This window comes from Aspergillus uvarum (assembly GCF_003184745.1).
Source record: "Aspergillus uvarum CBS 121591 unplaced genomic scaffold BO82scaffold_67, whole genome shotgun sequence".
Lineage (NCBI taxonomy): Eukaryota > Fungi > Ascomycota > Eurotiomycetes > Eurotiales > Aspergillaceae > Aspergillus > Aspergillus uvarum.
Window position 1 is genome coordinate 1 of NW_020291364.1, and position 16,034 is coordinate 16,034.

General features: G+C 53.2%; 6 protein-coding genes across 6 annotated transcripts; all 6 read left to right on the forward strand.

Annotated features, from left to right (window-relative positions):
* Positions 1-721: 721 nt before the first annotated feature.
* BO82DRAFT_423446 (MFS general substrate transporter) lies at positions 722-2,832 on the forward strand (the record flags this gene model as incomplete). Its single annotated transcript, XM_025640246.1, has 6 exons — positions 722-1,003; positions 1,079-1,141; positions 1,198-2,185; positions 2,249-2,404; positions 2,474-2,742; positions 2,815-2,832. Exons 1-6 carry the CDS (start codon positions 851-853, stop codon positions 2,830-2,832), a joined length of 1,647 nt encoding a protein of 548 aa, XP_025487679.1. The 5' UTR covers positions 722-850.
* Positions 2,833-3,815: 983 nt separating this feature from the next.
* Positions 3,816-5,480, forward strand: BO82DRAFT_435744 (FAD-binding oxidoreductase; the record flags this gene model as incomplete). The annotated part of the gene is made up of 3 exons (XM_025641056.1): positions 3,816-4,106; positions 4,162-4,375; positions 4,441-5,480. 3 exons carry the CDS (start codon positions 3,816-3,818, stop codon positions 5,478-5,480), a joined length of 1,545 nt encoding a protein of 514 aa, XP_025487680.1.
* Positions 5,481-6,034: 554 nt separating this feature from the next.
* BO82DRAFT_358147 (NAD(P)-binding protein) lies at positions 6,035-7,531 on the forward strand. The gene is made up of 5 exons (XM_025636206.1): positions 6,035-6,185; positions 6,239-6,400; positions 6,472-6,578; positions 6,662-6,978; positions 7,071-7,531. The coding sequence occupies exons 1-5, from the start codon at positions 6,144-6,146 to the stop codon at positions 7,259-7,261; spliced, it is 819 nt and encodes a 272-aa protein (XP_025487681.1). The 5' UTR covers positions 6,035-6,143; the 3' UTR covers positions 7,262-7,531.
* A 644-nt stretch (positions 7,532-8,175) lies between these two features.
* On the forward strand, positions 8,176-10,213 carry BO82DRAFT_358149 (uncharacterized protein). The gene is made up of 6 exons (XM_025636207.1): positions 8,176-8,288; positions 8,375-8,620; positions 8,683-8,766; positions 8,841-9,124; positions 9,198-9,410; positions 9,469-10,213. The coding sequence occupies exons 2-6, from the start codon at positions 8,497-8,499 to the stop codon at positions 10,048-10,050; spliced, it is 1,287 nt and encodes a 428-aa protein (XP_025487682.1). The 5' UTR covers positions 8,176-8,288; positions 8,375-8,496; the 3' UTR covers positions 10,051-10,213.
* A 1,170-nt stretch (positions 10,214-11,383) lies between these two features.
* BO82DRAFT_368406 (uncharacterized protein) lies at positions 11,384-12,443 on the forward strand (the record flags this gene model as incomplete). Its single annotated transcript, XM_025637119.1, has 4 exons — positions 11,384-11,402; positions 11,561-11,740; positions 11,867-12,076; positions 12,403-12,443. 4 exons carry the CDS (start codon positions 11,384-11,386, stop codon positions 12,441-12,443), a joined length of 450 nt encoding a protein of 149 aa, XP_025487683.1.
* A 1,544-nt stretch (positions 12,444-13,987) lies between these two features.
* Positions 13,988-15,379, forward strand: BO82DRAFT_406081 (phosphatase PAP2 family protein; the record flags this gene model as incomplete). Its single annotated transcript, XM_025639545.1, has 3 exons — positions 13,988-14,065; positions 14,124-14,707; positions 14,764-15,379. 3 exons carry the CDS (start codon positions 13,988-13,990, stop codon positions 15,377-15,379), a joined length of 1,278 nt encoding a protein of 425 aa, XP_025487684.1.
* Between the last annotated feature and the right edge of the window lie 655 nt (positions 15,380-16,034).

Below are 16,034 nucleotides of genomic sequence, written 5' to 3' on the forward strand. Positions count from 1 at the left end.
AAAAAAAAAAAAAAGGAAAAGGAGAATACCCTGGTGTTCACTGACAGTCTAGTCTAGCGTGTATGCACGATCCCTGACGGTCCTCAACTCTGGGCAACTTTGGGCGGGCGATGGCGCTAGGGCTATTTCCGGGTTTTGTTGACTCTCTCATTGAAATACAGGCAACTTTGCGCGCGTGTGCGGGGGAACTGCGCCCCGGTTCTACATACTCAGTAAGACGCTAAAAAAAAAAAAAAAAAAAAAAGCCAGCTAAACTACGGAGTGGGGCCCAGTGGGATTGATTGGCATTTGGCAGGGACATCCCGGATATAAGCTTTGCTTTTTTTGCATGCAAGATAACGGGTCGTCCGCAAGTTGGGCAACTTTCCGCGAGAGGATTAAGTTGCGTTCAAGGTTAGGGCTGGGCGGTTCGGCCTTTGCCGCCTGCCGAGATTCCCGTCAGGATTCTGGCCCCCTTCGCTTGGAGGGGAAGAACTTTCGGCAGGAATGAAAGGAGGGATCATAGTCGAGAAAAAACAAAAAAAAAAGAAAAGAAAAGAAAAAGGAAAAAGAATGGGGAAGAGTTGATTCTCAAGGTCCAGCTGAGTGGCTGCTTGGAGGATTAAGGGCATAAGGCAACTATTCGCGTTGTTTGTACAGTACTTACTGGTCATGCCTACAAGTCCAGCCCAGCCCAGCCCAGCTACCCGGGCCAAAGCTCCCTGTCTGCAATGCTGACCCTGCCACGAGGCCCTTGACTATCCTTCTATCCTTTAAAATGTCATCTTGACAGGAGGTTCCACGCTCAATCGCCCGCGAGGATAGACTTTGCGACCACTGAAGCCGAATTCTAGTTTGCACGTCTAAAGATATGGCCACCGCTGTCAAATCCGAAGCGATGCCGCAGGCCCAAGATGTCTCGAGCAAGGAGGACTTTTCCAACAGCGCTTCGTCGGTCCTTGAGGCTGGGCGGCAAATCGAAGAAGAGCCTTTTGCCCCTGTCCGAAATGTCCATGGAATGAAGGTATGGTGTATGCCCAGTGCAAGTGATCGATGACCGGAGAAAACCAGGGACTGATGTGTGGCTTTACTGTGGTAGTGGGTACTGGCGTACGCTTCCCTCATTTCAACCGTCCTTTTTTACTCCCTTGACGGCACCATTGTGAGACAACCCCAAAATACCCTGGCATCCGGTGCGGTCGATACTGACTTCACTAGGTCGCCGATATCCAGCCGTCCATTGTTGCGACTCTGGGGGAGAGTGATAAGTTGCCCTGGATCGGCGTGGCCATCGCGCTGGGCACGATCGCCATCCTCCCGTTGGGCAAAGCCTACGGGATCTTCAATGCCAAATGGCTGTTCTTGTCGTGTGTCACGGGCTTCGAAGTGGGCAGCGCGCTCTGTGGGGCCGCGCCGAATATGAACGCCTTGATCGTGGGACGAGTTATCCAGGGCGTGGCGGGATGCGGCTGCTATAGCGGTGCCTTGACCTACATCTCCATGACCACCTCCAAGAACGAGCGACCCCTGTACCTGTCCGGGGTCGTCGCCATGTGGGGTCTGGGGAGCGTTTTGGGTCCCATCATCGGCGGCGCGTTTGCGCAGAGCAGCGCGACCTGGCGCTGGGCGTTCTACATCAACCTCGTCGTGGCGGCCCTCGTCGCCCCAGCCCTGATTCTCTGCCTCCCCAACATCAACCCCGTGGACATGCCGTTTCTGCAGAAGCTCCGGACCCAGGACTGGGTGGCCATCGTCGTCTTTCTGGGGGGCGCCGCGTCGCTGACCATGGCCATCACCTTTGGCGGGGTCACCTTCGCCTTCCAGGACGGCTCCGAGATCGCGCTGTGGACGGTGACGGGCGTGCTGCTCGTCGTCTTCATCCTGGTTACCTGGCTCCATCCGCTGGTCCCCGCCGAGAACCGGCTGTATCCAATCCACTTGATGAAGCGCATGGAGATCAACATCCTGCAGTATGCGATCTTCGTGGCCTCGGGTGCCATGATGATCACCTTGTATTATACCCCGTTGATCTTCCAATTCACCCGCTCCGACGGCCCCTTGTTGGCCGGGGTGCGCCTCCTGCCCTTTGTCTGTCTCATCGTCTTCTTCGGCATTGTCAACGGCGCGCTCATGCCGAAGTTCGGCTATTACATGCCGTGGTATGTCTTTGGAAATGCCATGATCCTTATCGGGTCATCGCTCATGCGTGAGTTCACGATTGCCTCCCACAGTCCCGTTCCCGTTCCTGTAGCTAAGCTTCCTTGCATAGTGACCATCGATGCAAATACTTCAACATCCCGGATCTACGGCTACACCGCGGTGATTGGCGCCGGCGTGGGCTCATATGTGACGGCCGGATTCGCCGTGGTGCAAGCGCTGATTCCACTCGCGGACATGAACAACGCCGTCGGCTTCATGGCAATAGGTGCGTTGCAGTAGCCACACCCAGTGGACCAAAGGACGCCACTAATCAGAGAAACACCGACATGCGCAGGTCAAATGATGGGTCAAATCGCTCTCCTCAGTGTCGCCGCATCTTTGTATCAGAACATCGGTGCCAACAAGCTGCACGATCTTCTCCCGACGTATTCGCGCGCCGAAGTGCAGGACCTCACTACCGGCCGACAGAGCGCGCTGTTCCAAACCCTGAGCCCGGCGCTGCAGACCCAAGTCATCGCCGAGGTCACCCTCGCCATCCGCAACGTGTTCGCTATTCTCGTGGCTGCCTCTGCCTTGGGGTTTATTGGTTCCCTGTTTTTGAAGGTGAGTGTCTGCCTTACAATCCCTTTTTCTGTTTTTTTCCACGTTCTGACTCTCGGTTGGGGTGGGAAACAGCGCCACAAATTGTATTAGTTGCGGCTTTTTTGGGAGGCGGCATTGGTTATGATTTTTGGAAGATAGAGAGAGTTCACATCAAATTGCCTAACTAGACCTTAGCGTGATCTCCATTAGAAGAATATCAGAATATCATCCATAAAATCACGTACTGAAATCCTTCACACATACTGAAATCCTGCACACACGAGCTAAAGTAGCGTCGGAACCCAGCGGCTGAGTGCAGCTTCCACCACGTGGCGGCCATGATCCAGGGGTGGAATAGGTGCGTTCGTCAGGGACCCGCTGATCGAATACGAAGACCGCCGCCGCATTCATACGATCAGTCTGAACAATTGGAAGTGCCTGGATCCCAGAGGATTTGCGGGTGTTGCTCGGAGGATTGCCTCGTTTTGCTTTGGTAAAAGCCGCGCATTTGCTCCGTATCACTCCATATCAGACGAGGTAGCCTTACGCTAGACTAAACATAAACCCACGTCAGACGGTCTGCCGTAGGAAAGGGCGCGATCTCAACCGGTCCGCACAGTGCCATGTCTACGGATGATTTCTTTTCATTTCTGCTGACGCACTCATTCCTTCTTCCTTCAGACGGGCTGACGTCCGAGAATTTCAGCCCCCACGTATCTATCTCACTCCAAATTGTGGTTTCCTGTCGAACGTGGCGAGTGCTCCAGGATAGTTCCGTATCCGAGCGTCCGTAGAGGATTGCTGACGCCTAGTAGTGAAAGGCTGTGCGCGCGTGTTCTTCATGCGAACCTTCTCTTTTGAGTCAGAGAAGCCGAGGAGAAGGATGCGCCATGAAATTGCAAACCGCATCTATCGTCTGCCTCAGACGAGCGTAGACTGAGTAAGGGCATATAGGAAATCCTCCTGGTCGGGGGGGTATAAAATCGAGCGTTCGCCTCACCCCTGCAGTCATTCCAAGCTCTTCAAGAAACCCTCCTCATCTCCCCCAAGAGCACTCTCCTACACTTCTTCTCTTCTTGTATATCCTCCAAAACATGAGACTATCTCTGAGTCACATAGCCTGGGGCCTGACAGCTTTGTCGGTGGCGGTGGTGAGCGAGCCGGTCCCGGTCCCTCACTACTTCCAACGCGAAGCCCTCACGCGGCGAGACTTGTCGGTGTCGCAGGTCTCGCGGGAACTGGGCGCCCTCGTCTCCAACACCACCGCAATCTTCGGGCCCTCGGATCCCCGGTGGGAGAATGCGACGGAGCGGTATACCACGTTTGCGCCGCCGACGATCGAGCTCGTGGTGCAGCCGGGGTTGGAGTCGGACATCCCCATCATCGTGAGTGTGTTGCGCCCGAATCAATCGAGAATTGCCTAGTAACGAGCGGATGCAGATCAAGTACTGCAACCGGAACAGCATCGAATTTATGGCGGTCAATCGCGGCCACTCGCTGACCATCACTACGGGTCGCTTCAAGGGCATCGAGATTGACATGGCTTCCCTGCGGGACTATACCATTGAGCCAGACTTCCAATCCGCGTGGTTTCAGGGGGGCAGCTATGGTGGATCGGTGATCTCCAGCCTCTGGGATCAAGGCTATGTGGCGAGTAAGTGTCATGCCCTTTTGTATCGTCGACTCTTCCAGCGGGCTAACCAGCTGCTTCGGTTTTAGCCACGGGCAGCTGTACCTGCGTCGGATTGCTGGGACCCGGTCTCGGTGGCGGCCACGGGCGCTTTGAAGGGCAGTACGGACTGGTCAGCGACAACTTGGTGAACCTGAACGTCGTGCTGGCCGATGGGTCAGCGATCCGGGTCAACGCCACGAGCCACAGTGATCTGTGGTGGGCGCTACAGGGTGCCGGCCACAATTTCGCCCTGGTCACGAGCTTCCAGATGAAGATCCACCCGCGCAAGGTGGACACCTGGCACTACCACAACTACGTCTGGTCGGGCGACAAGCTGGAGACGGTGTTCGAGCAGCTGAACATCTTCCACACGAGCGCGAACGGGACGACGCCGGTGCTGATGGCGGTAAATTTCGGGGAGTTTGGGATTGAGTCCAATTACAGCAGCACGGAGGCGGTGCTGGAATGGAGCTTCGTGTACGCGGGGCCTGCGGCCGACGCAGAGGCCCTACTAGCCCCGTTCAACGCGATCGAGGCCCTCTCCGAGGAAACAGGCGACGTGCCCTACCCCGACATCGCGGACATCCAGGGCACGGGGCTGAACAGCGCCGCCTGCGTCCCCGGCTACAAATGGGCCCTCCGCACCGCCGGCAGCGTCGACTACAACATCACCGCCGAGCGCCAGATCTACGACACCTTCAACCGGAAGGTCGCCCAGTACCCGGACCTGGCCCTCGGCGCCCGCGTCACCCACGAGGGCTACTCCAACGCCGCCATGAAACAGGTCGATGCCGCCTCCACCGCCGTCTCGTACCGCGCCGAGAACCATCTGCTGTATATTGCGGTGGACATACCCGAGGGCTCCAATCTGACCGCCGCGGCCATGGAATGGGCCGATGAGACCCGCGCCCTGTGGAATCAGGGCCAGCCCGGCCGCCAGCCCTCCACCTATGTCAATTACGCCTTTGGCGATGAGCCGGTGGCCTCGATGTATGGCTATGAGCCGTGGCGGCTAGCCAGGTTGCGCGCGCTGAAGCAGAAGTATGACCCCCACAACCGGTTCCGCTTCTACAATCCTTTTGTTTAGACGAGGATGTTCAGTGAAGGAGTTGGGTGGGACGGGGCAAGGGTCAGATCATTTGATAGATACTCAGTAAGAAGATGTCTTTCTCAACTACTCACGATTTGGTGCCTTGTAGTAATAGTAAGAGTGATGCAGCCCTGAGAAGAGAATCCATTACGGTCTCGGACGGGTCAGGGGCGGCCGCCATGATCAAAGATCAACCCTAATGTAATTCCACGCAACGATAATCATGACCCATGAATCCCCAGGCAACGATACCAACAAAGCCAAGTAATTTGTGCGTAAACTGTACAATCATGTGGTGCAGTCCAGGAAGCAAGAGCGGCTCCCTCAACTAAGAACCATGGCGAAGCATGGCGCCCCAGTTCGAGCTCAGCGGCAAATCCTCCAGACAACCCCCCCCCCACCCCCCCACCCCCCCACATGGCGCCGCTGCAGCCCTGAGTCCAATCGAGAAAATGGGCAACTTTCCGCGATACTATAAAAATCTAAACATACCGGGATTTCAAAGCATTAGACCTTTGTTCAGGTTCCAGTGCTTGCCACAACCGACTGTAGCCTACCAGGCGAGAACATAAATGGGCGAAATGCCCGTCTAGATCTGGTCTTGACCTTTTGTCTCCTTCCAACCAGTTCATTCTGTCTCGAACCAAGCTGCTCCTAAATATGCCGTCATACCTTGTCACCGGAGCCTCTCGAGGCATTGGAGTGAGAACGTCCTAGCCGGTGGTCCATAGAATGCGTACTAAAACATTTGAAAGTGGGAACTCTTCCGCCAGCTGGCGAGCAATGCCGACAACACCGTCATCGGTCTGGTGCGCAACAAGGCGGAGACCGAGAAGAAAGTCACCGACGAGTTTCCGGCCGGCGGGGACCGTCTCCATATCATCCAAGGGGATATTACGGACTATGCCTCCCTTCAGGTGAAATATCTTCCTTGATCCTCTCCCATGACTCCCTGGCTCGTGAACTGACACCCGTGCTTCCTTACTAGGCCGCGGCCACCGAAACCGCCCAAATCACCGGCGGAGGGCTCGACTACCTCATCGCCAACGCCGGCGTCGTCTCGCACTTTGACGCCTACGACCCGATCGGAGTCCTGTATGTCCACAACTCTCCATCTCCCTTTTGTTGCCGCCCAAAAATAGAAGGATGGAACTGACAAAGGGCACCCCGCGCTGCAGAGGCCAGAACCCCACCGCGCTCGAGGAAGAGCTCACGCACCTATTCAAAGTCAACGTGGTCGGCAACATCCACCTCTTCAACGTCTTCATCCCGCTCATCCAGCGCGGCACGGCCAAGAAGGTCATCGCCATCTCCAGCGGCCAGGCGGCCCTGGACATGATCCCCAAGCTCAAGATCGAGGTCGCCTCGCTGTACGCCATCAGCAAGGCGGCGCTCAACACCGCCGTTGCCAAGTTCGGCGTGCAGTACGCCAAGGAGGGCATTTTGTTTCTGAGTGTCTGTCCCGGGATGGTGGATACGGGGCATTATGTTGATGGTAAGCCCTTCTGATCGCTTGCGTTCCGTCGGAATATTTGCGCTGCTGCTTGGGACATCTTGGCTAATGATGTGTTGTGATGGTTCAAATAGCGACCCCGGAACAGATGCAAGGGCTGATGGCCATGCTGGGCTCCTTTGTCGAGTATGCCCCGCATTTCAAGGGGCCGGCTACCACCGAGGCGGCGGTTAAGGATGTGCTCGCCGTGGTGGAGAAGGCTAGCGTCGAGAAGGGGGACGCCGGGGCTTTTGTGTCGCATTATGGAAATCAGCAGTGGCTGTAGGTGGGTTGCTGTGTGTACGATTGAGAACTCGCGCGATCATCCCACTCGGTTAAGACGCCAGCTTTCCTTTGCTCTTATCTCCATCGGTTGGTCGGAGAGGCAATGCGATATATATTAGTTCTTGTCGCTTTACAACGGATGAAATCGAAGCACGCGATGGCGATTTGCTAGAGGTATAAGAGAACTTGTCGAGTACGTTGTGTAGGAAGAGATTAGCTGTCAAGAATGTCCTGGGTAGGATGCATACTGTTTATATTTAAGGTAGAGGAGAATTTCTCTGGTTATAGGATGAGTGATTGGCTTGTGTTGATTAAAACCAGGTACAACAGAAAGCGTAGCGGTGTTTACATATCTTTATATATATCTTGTGACTGAGAACCAAGACAAACCGACAGTCCTTACTTTGGTGATTTCCCCATAAAAGCGGCGGCACCTCGATCGGATATGCAAACGGGCGTCCGACGCAACAATACAGTTCACTAATACACTATTGTGACAAGTCTTCATGCAGAAGGATTACTGTCGTCAGATCTTGCTGATCTGAGCGCAGGGGCTTCTTTTACTTATAGGCTCTATGTGGCTTACAGTTCATAGATGCAGTACTCATGCCTGGTATCGGTACGGAAATTAGCATAGACAAAAGAGTTTCCTCCGCCATCTTCCGTTATGTCACATTGTCTATACTATCTTCACCTTCACGGGTGCTGCCACAGGAATCAAGATGTTGGACGTTTCGCCAATTCCTATGGATTACGTACTGTACGTGACTTGGTTACCTTGTTATTAGTAAATTAAGGTGAGGTGGATTAGTGCTTATGGCAGCAATCAAAGAGCCTCGAACCTCAACACTCCCCCGCTCCGCCTCCTCCTCCTCCTCCTCCTCCTCCTTTTTCTTCTTCTTCTCCTCATCATCACCAACATCCGCATCGTCCTGTTACTGTCTATCAGTTTTGCCACGGTCGCTTGTTCCTTTTTTACCTCCAATTGAGAGTCAATAAGATGAGTCGAAGCTGCGGGACGTGCCGTGGTACAGTATACACCACTACACTACTGTCTACACTTCCCCGCGAATGAATGTTAACTGCTAACTCGGTCACAATTCACCCACCCTAGATCGGCGAATATCTTGCGATCGGACCACCCCTATCTGCCTCCAATGCGCCCATTCCAATCGAGTCTGCCAAGGATATGGCATCCGTCTGTCCTGGCCAAAACCGAAGGATCGAAGACGAGCTATGGTGGGCAAGCCGTCATTGAAGAGTGAGGGTACTTTGCAGCCCTTAGCCCACGTCCGTTTGGTCAACTTTTCCACCTTCGATATGAACCTACACGACCATCTGACTGGCTCGAATTCATGCCGTAAGACCTGCTCACTCTATCCCAGCCAGCTCGGCGAGGAATGCAAGCTAAGTGGGGGAAAGACTCCGCACAGCTGACCCTACGGTCACCGATGCCTTTCAACCCGAGCCACTTGGACATTGCGGAGAAGGACCTGCTACAATACTGTAGGTGACGGTCTACCTACATCCCTGTGCGATGCGCGCCAGGCTTGAGGAACCAATAACCAATACAACCGCAGTTCGTTGTATCGCCTCCCGCTCCCTGACAACTTTCACGCATGACCCGGTGGATTTGGGGAATATCATTATGCATTTGACCCTGCTCAACGACTCCCCCTCGGCCGCCGCAGTGCTACGTTCTCTGCTCGCCCTGTCGTCCGTACATCGCGATGGGCTGCAGTCGCAGGCGGCAGGTCTGAAGATATCTGCTCTCAAAGCGCTCATCGCCGCTCCCAAGCATGACATCACTGCGATCGAAGCGGCTCAACATGTTGCCGCCGGGATGCTATTGTGTTCCTTCGAGGTCTGTATTTTTAAGTCTGATGGCTAGGCCCACGGGGTCACGGAACGGATGCTTATTTGACGTCATCACCTAGATCCACCGGGCCTCCTGCACTTCCGACCAATGGATGACCTACCTCATAGGGGCGAAGCGCATCATTAAAGCCTCCTCTCTTGAGTCATCGGGCGAATTCGGACCTCTGATAGACTGGGTTCACTACCACGATGTTCTCTCGCGATTCAGTAATATTCACTGGCGTCCGAAAATCGTGCATGTAGACTCTCCTTCATCGGAATCCAGCACAGAGGTGCGTGAAGATGTACTTCGCCTTCTCTGTATTCCATGGAAATACTAACGCAGATAAGACCTTATCCCCGTCTCCTGGTTTGCCGTCTGTGCACAACACCGCGCTGGCACTGCTTTCCGACATATGCGATGCGGTGTCGACCCTTCTTCCCGATAACATGCTCACCGATGACCGGGATGATCATCAAGCGTTCCTGAAGACCCTCGCATTCCGCATCCGGAATATATCCTCTGCGGAGATCCCTCCTAGTAACAGCCGTAGTCGAACCATGACTGCACTATTTCAGTGTGCCATGCTCGTCTATCTCAATCGCGCGTCGATGGATCTTCTCGAGCCAGCGGCGGAAACTGAGCGCCGGATCCAGAACGCCTTTGCCACGTTTACCCAGCTCGATGCGTGCGAGCGACAATTTCCGCTCTTTATTCTGGGTTGCGAAGCACGAACTGATCATGAGCGGTCAATCGTCCTGGATTTGATCACAAGGACGGAGGCACACGCTTCATCCCGGTCTCTGTATCTGGTCCGGAAAATGATCGAGGCGATCTGGATCCAGGACGACCTCGCTAAGGGGGAGATAAACTATACGAATAAATTGACCGCTATCATCAGCTGTTGTGCGATTCTGCCTACATTTGTCTAGACTAGATTTCTCTTCTGCTTCATGAGTTTTATTGACAGGAATAGATCGAGGGGCTACAGGTCTCACTGATCTCTACCCATGATGAAGGCTTCAGGCTGGGTGGGAACGGGACGAGGCAAGATGAGCATGTATTGAAATAGAGCTACTGCTTATTGCAAAGTTATTCATCGTTTGTTATACATTTTACTCCAACTATAAACAACAAAGCCAGAGAACAATCAGACCCCTAAGGCACCTCAAGGGTGGATGCCCGACAGGCCGCCCAGGAGCCCGTCAATTTCCTATTGAATCAACTATACTAAGAAATGCGAGCCATATTGTGTGCTGTATGCACCCTGTAATGCCTAACTGACAGACTTTATCAACGTAACTAAATTTTGTTTGATACCGCCAATGACTTGTAGATATACCGTAAGTTTAGTCATATGATTAGTATTCTATACTATATACTTAGCAATCTGTATTGTTACCGGACTTGGTCTAGGCTCTCATTTAAGGTGCTTCGAAGTATATTTGGATTATCCGAGCATTCTAATAATACCTTCCTCACCATTAATTCTTAGTCAATGTTGATATAAAGAACCATCCTATAGTCCGGTTGAAAACTTCGCGCATGTGGGCGATACACGAGCTCTTTTTCCGTACACAAACCGCAGGTTGGTGTATATGCCTTTCTACTGCAGGCTAAGCGGTGGGAGCGATGTCAAAGTGGTTGTCATTGCTTAGCGATGGGGGCACCTGTTCTGCCCACCTGACGGGTTGGACAGTATGAGCAATAGTAATGGCACCGGAGTACTTCTCTTCAAAGCTACGAACTAGGTAATGTACAAATTGATTTGTGTATTTGATTTGAGTAAGTACTTTGCATCAGTTCGTTGAACAAAGTCGGAGTGGGAAACCCACACGCTTTTACAACCTTTTGAAACTGTACTGTATACTAAGGTACTCCAGAGATCATCAGACTCTATCCTGTTATTGGCTCAGTGGAAGAGCGCAAGTGTCTCGGCTGGGCTTGCATCGAGTGCTGTTGTATGCTTTGCTAAGCACCAATCTGTCCCGGCCGCTGGCATACTGAAATACCACAACCCGAGACCCTTGAGGCACGGAGAGCTGTCCAAGCCCGCTGTTAATCCATGGAACTGACGTCCAGGCATCTCGCTCGATGGCCTGGTATCCTCAGCCCATAAGTTATGAGTCTTAGAAACTTTGAAATGTACGACACCCCTACAGACCCTTTCTCTTTAAGCACTGATGCATTCACGGTCTGCAAATCACTTCAAAGTTCCGATGCTTCCTCCATATATGAAGTGATGCTAAACAACAATCACAAAAAATGATGTTGATTGAAAGTGGTAAGTATTCGACTCCACGGCTAGAAGGTAAATCCTGACTCGGTTACCAGTACTATGATAATGGCGGCCCTGGCTATTGGAAGAAGGGCCGCGACCTGAACAGTTTCCGGTGTGACTTGAAGGCTTATAGAACCTGCAACTCCATGGAGTGTGTCAAGACGGTGTGGGTCCATATTTTTATGGTTATCTCGACGAACTGGATCCCGCACTTTATCGGTTCCATCTGAAGTATTCCGAAAATAACGCTTACAAGCCCAAGGCAATCTTGCTCGAATGTCTGCCTAGTACAGAAGGACTCAATTGCCCGAATGATTCCGGAGCGGTTTCCAACGATATTCGTAAGGCTCATGTTCTTCATCATGATGTATATCCCAAGAATATCCTCCGGAGTTTTCCGAGCGCGTTTGTCTGGGTCGATTTTGATGTTGCTATAAGTTAGGTATATGGATGCTCAGAAACTATAGCTACCCAGGCGGGAATGTCCCGCGAGTTTGAGACCGACCTCGCGCGAAGGTTTGGAGATCTTTTGGGATGTTGTATGACGCGGAATCCTGATGTTGCGAGAGACTTAACGCAAGATAGAGAGAGAGGATCAACCGTAAACGTCTTCAGCCAAACACCAAATACTATTGACTTGACGTATGCAGACCAACCTGATCCAATCGGCCTGACTGGTTAGTTTAGGCAAAGAGTACGTCAGTATGAATGTTCTCACTGAAATACCGATCACCCACAACGTGCTTGACTACCTCTGCTGACTTTCTAGCCTGAGCCGGTTTCCTCCACGCCATGCCGTTGGACAACTACCTGCGCAGTAGAAATGTGGGTGGCTGTGTTTGGTGGAAGGCGGTCAGGGGTGGCCGGGTTCTACGTGGCCACCTCTACACTAACATACGCCGTCGTGTGGAAGGAGACAGCTTTCCATCATCTGGTACTTCCAAGTTATAATCTTGTCTCCCTTTTCAGGGGGATAGTAGAACTGTTGCATCTTTTTATCTAGATCCGAAGCTCAATATGGAGAAATATCTTCGGCCGCACTAACTGTACCTGGTTAGTGCCGGTGTCTTAGACTATGAGTAAGCGGATTTGAAACATCTTTCGGGTTGTGGCGTTCAGGAAAATATGAATGGTCCGGGCCAGACAGCTGCATTCTGAGCATAATTTGAAGCTCTCATGCATTCCCTGAGACTCCGGTGTGCATAATTTTATCCTCCGGTGGCCGGGAGAATAAAGCCAAGCGCTTATGTTGAGAACGTTTGGCGTGGACGCGATGGGGCTAGACTGTATCTCGCAAGGCGTCTGCGCCGGCGGCGGCACTGATCGAGTCCAGGGAGTAAGGTGCGCACAACCTGGGTATAAAGCGTATAAGCATAATCTTGGAATCAGAGGCCAGGATCTTCACGGTGGCTCAACTGCCGGGTCTCTTTCAGAACAAACTTCGAGGGACCAGAGTCAGCGGCATGTTGACCACGATCCAGGTGTGCCCGCTCCACCCTCCGGTGTCTGCTCGTGATGAGAGGTCAATGGCTGCCCCAAATAAACTTTTGCCTCAGAGTCGCATTCTCCACGATTCCCTGCCAAAGAATCTACTCTGGAGTACGTTCGAGATTGGCTGGCACGACTATCCCGCGGGCACGCGACCCAGCGACCGAGCCATTTGTGCTTGTGTTGTCCGACCGTCAGAAAGGCATAACCCGCTCAACAGCGATCATCCGGCATAGCCAGCTTCATCCACGGCCGTATTCGTATAGCAAGCATAGAGGGGGTGGAAACTGGCGAGGCTGGAACGGGGGAAGAGGAGGGAGTGGAACAGGGGTTCCGATGAATTTTAGTCCAATAAGACCAAGTAAGGATTCCCACTTGGCAACTGCGCCGACCGGGAGGGAGGCTAGTCCCAAGTAGTCCCAAGTAGTCCCAAGTAGTGCCAAACTCGCCGCCCTCAAACTCCTGCGCCCTCTTGAATCTTGAATAAGAGCAATCAGCCTCTCTCTTGACTTGTTGCTGCTGACGACGACCGCCCAGTCAGTCAGTCAGTTTCGGTCTTTGACCACCACCACCACCACCACCACCACCTCACCTTTTCTTCCTTTACTCGACCCCACCCTCTCCCCCTTATTCCTTTCTTCTCTCCCCTTCGATCTTTCATTGATCTTTCATTCAAGTCTCCGCCTTCATTCTTCTCTTTTCCGCGTGTTCGTCGTCATTTTGTGGTACTCGGCTCGCTTCATGCTCCCGACGTCCCTGCGCCCGTGAACACCAAGCGCCGTGTACTGTTTGTACTGTACATATTGTTGCACCAACAACATCATCGGTCGGCGTTGACGGTTTGAGCCCTGCATCTGTCCATTCGACTTCTGTATATACTTCTCTTTCGTTTCGATACACCAACGGAGACTAGCTGCAACAAGGGTCTTTCCTGCGAATAGGGGTAGAACCACGCGACACGCACCTTCTCGGGAGGAAACATTGTACAGGATCGACACACCGCATTGGAACGCCGATGCTAGGCGCTTGAGCCCCGAACTCGACAACGGTTTCCCTTCTTCCACTCCATCTTTTGTACCACACGGTCGCTGGGAGTCACCATGGCATCGAGCAACGAATCGACCTCGGTCGATCTGGGGAAGCCCCAGTTCGCTTCTCACTCATGGGTTGAGCCGATCGTAAGTGCTGCTTGGTTTACTGTATCACCTCGCGGAGTGGTCCTGACTCTTGACTCAGATAGTCGTCAGTATCATGCTTAGCTCGTTATATTTCAACCGTCGCCGGGACTTCAGCATCTTCGGCAAAAACAACAATCGGGATCTAGGGTCGTCGCATCCGTTATACCTGAAAGATGAAGAGGCGAATGATTCCCTGGACAATTTATCGGAGGGGGAGCTCAATGGACAATTCCAGTCGGGCCCGGGAGTCGACAACAACAACAACTATCCTCCCAAGCGTCGGAATTGCCTGTGGTTCACGGTCAAGACGCCCAACTCGTCTCGTTTCGCCCGCCACTTCCACAGCCGCATCCTGCAGAAGTTCCCTTTCCTGGTTGAGATGTTCTACTGGGTCATGAACTATCTCTTCTACTCCTGCACCAAGGCAGTGGCCCAGTCCCTGTCTCCCGCCGGTCGCGACGTCGTCCAACTTGCCCAGGACCATGCCGTCGGCGTTCTCAACCTGGAGCACAACTCGTTCTTCAGCATCTTCTTCCCCATCGAGGAGGCAGACTTCCAGGCGTTTTTTATTAACGGCCATCCGAACTGGATGACGTTCTTCAACCGCATCTACTCCCTTGTCCACATTCCTGGCACTGTCGCGTAGGTCTTCCTGGTGACAATCAATGAAAGCATTTGAAGACTAATGTGCTTTCTAGTTATCTCTCGTGGTGGTACTATGCTGCCCCCGACTTCGAGCGCTACGCCCTCGCTCGCCGCACGATGACCCTCGGCAACTTCATGGCCTTCATCATCTTCTGCTTCTGGCCCCTGATGCCGCCCCGCCTGCTGCCCGAATCCTTCGGGTTCCACGACACCGTCCGACAAGAGCATGCCGAGAGTGTCTGGGTCGGCGGCAAGATGGTCAACCAGCTGGCCGCCATGCCCAGCCTGCACTTCACCTACGCCTTCTGCATCGGCAACACCTTCTTCTACCACTCCGGGGTCTTGCACCGCCTGTTCGGCAAGCGGTCGTCCCGCATCACCCTGCGGGATATCTTCCTCGTCGTCCTGGGCTTTATTTACCCTATGCTCGTCCTGTCGGTCATCGTCGCCACCGCCAACCACTACTGGCTCGACGCAGTGGTCGCCACCTTCTCGGTGGTCTTCTCGTTCTTCTGCAACCGCATCTGGATGATCCTCCTGCCGTTGGAGGATATGTTGCTGTGGGTGCTTCGGCTGGAGAAGCCGATCCCCACGACGGGAAGCCGGCGCCGCGGCGGGCCGACCGACGATGAGAACGGCCGTGACGGTATCGAGTACCGTCCTCTATAATATATACGACCGATAGTCGGTCCGCCATCTCAGGCAATAAATCCGCGCAGTGAAAAATATATGCTCATTGACCAATAGAATTTAATCGTTTCTGACATGTTGACCTTGATTGTTGGTGTATGACCATTAGTTCCAAAGTAGACCGCTACCTGGTGAGATAGCCCCAAGATAAGTCCTGCTGGCATCATCACACCACACCATGTCAGAGTCCACCCACATGACATATCAGCTTCCGGCCCCAAGTGTGACACACCCCGTATCTCCGATTATCCTTAATCCCAGCAATTCAGCAGGGCATCGAATCAAGATGAAACTCAGCCAGGACATTAACCGACACCTACCCCGAACACTCAATAGCACTGGTAACCAAAGGAGATATCCTCACCCAGAATTTCTCGCTCCCGACTAAGTAGCCGTGTGTTGCGCATTCCAGACCAGTTTCCAATTCATCCGTAAGATTGATTGGGGCGGCGCATGGTGGCAGTCAGCCAGCCAGTGAGCCTCAGTGCCGTACTGTTTGTTACCTTCCTTAATCTCCACCACCGCCGGGCTCACAGCTTATCTATGGAGTACTCAAGACCATTGGGTGGGACGGGACCGGACACATCCCAATCGCAATCTCCTGTCTGAAAACCAATTTCAAATCTGCCGCAAA

Bases quoted from the DNA above. Each gene is read 5' to 3' on its own strand.
- BO82DRAFT_358147 (XM_025636206.1), top strand. From the start codon at position 6,144: ATGCCGTCATACCTTGTCACCGGAGCCTCTCGAGGCATTGGA. The intron at 6,186-6,238 runs GTGAGAACGTCC...AACATTTGAAAG, and splicing joins GAGCCTCTCGAGGCATTGGA to TGGGAACTCTTCCGCCAGCT. The intron at 6,401-6,471 runs GTGAAATATCTT...CTTCCTTACTAG, and splicing joins CGGACTATGCCTCCCTTCAG to GCCGCGGCCACCGAAACCGC.
- BO82DRAFT_358149 (XM_025636207.1), top strand. From the start codon at position 8,497: ATGGTGGGCAAGCCGTCATTGAAGAGTGAGGGTACTTTGCAGCCCTTA. The intron at 8,621-8,682 runs GTAAGACCTGCT...AGTGGGGGAAAG, and splicing joins GACTGGCTCGAATTCATGCC to ACTCCGCACAGCTGACCCTA. The intron at 8,767-8,840 runs GTAGGTGACGGT...ATACAACCGCAG, and splicing joins GAAGGACCTGCTACAATACT to TTCGTTGTATCGCCTCCCGC.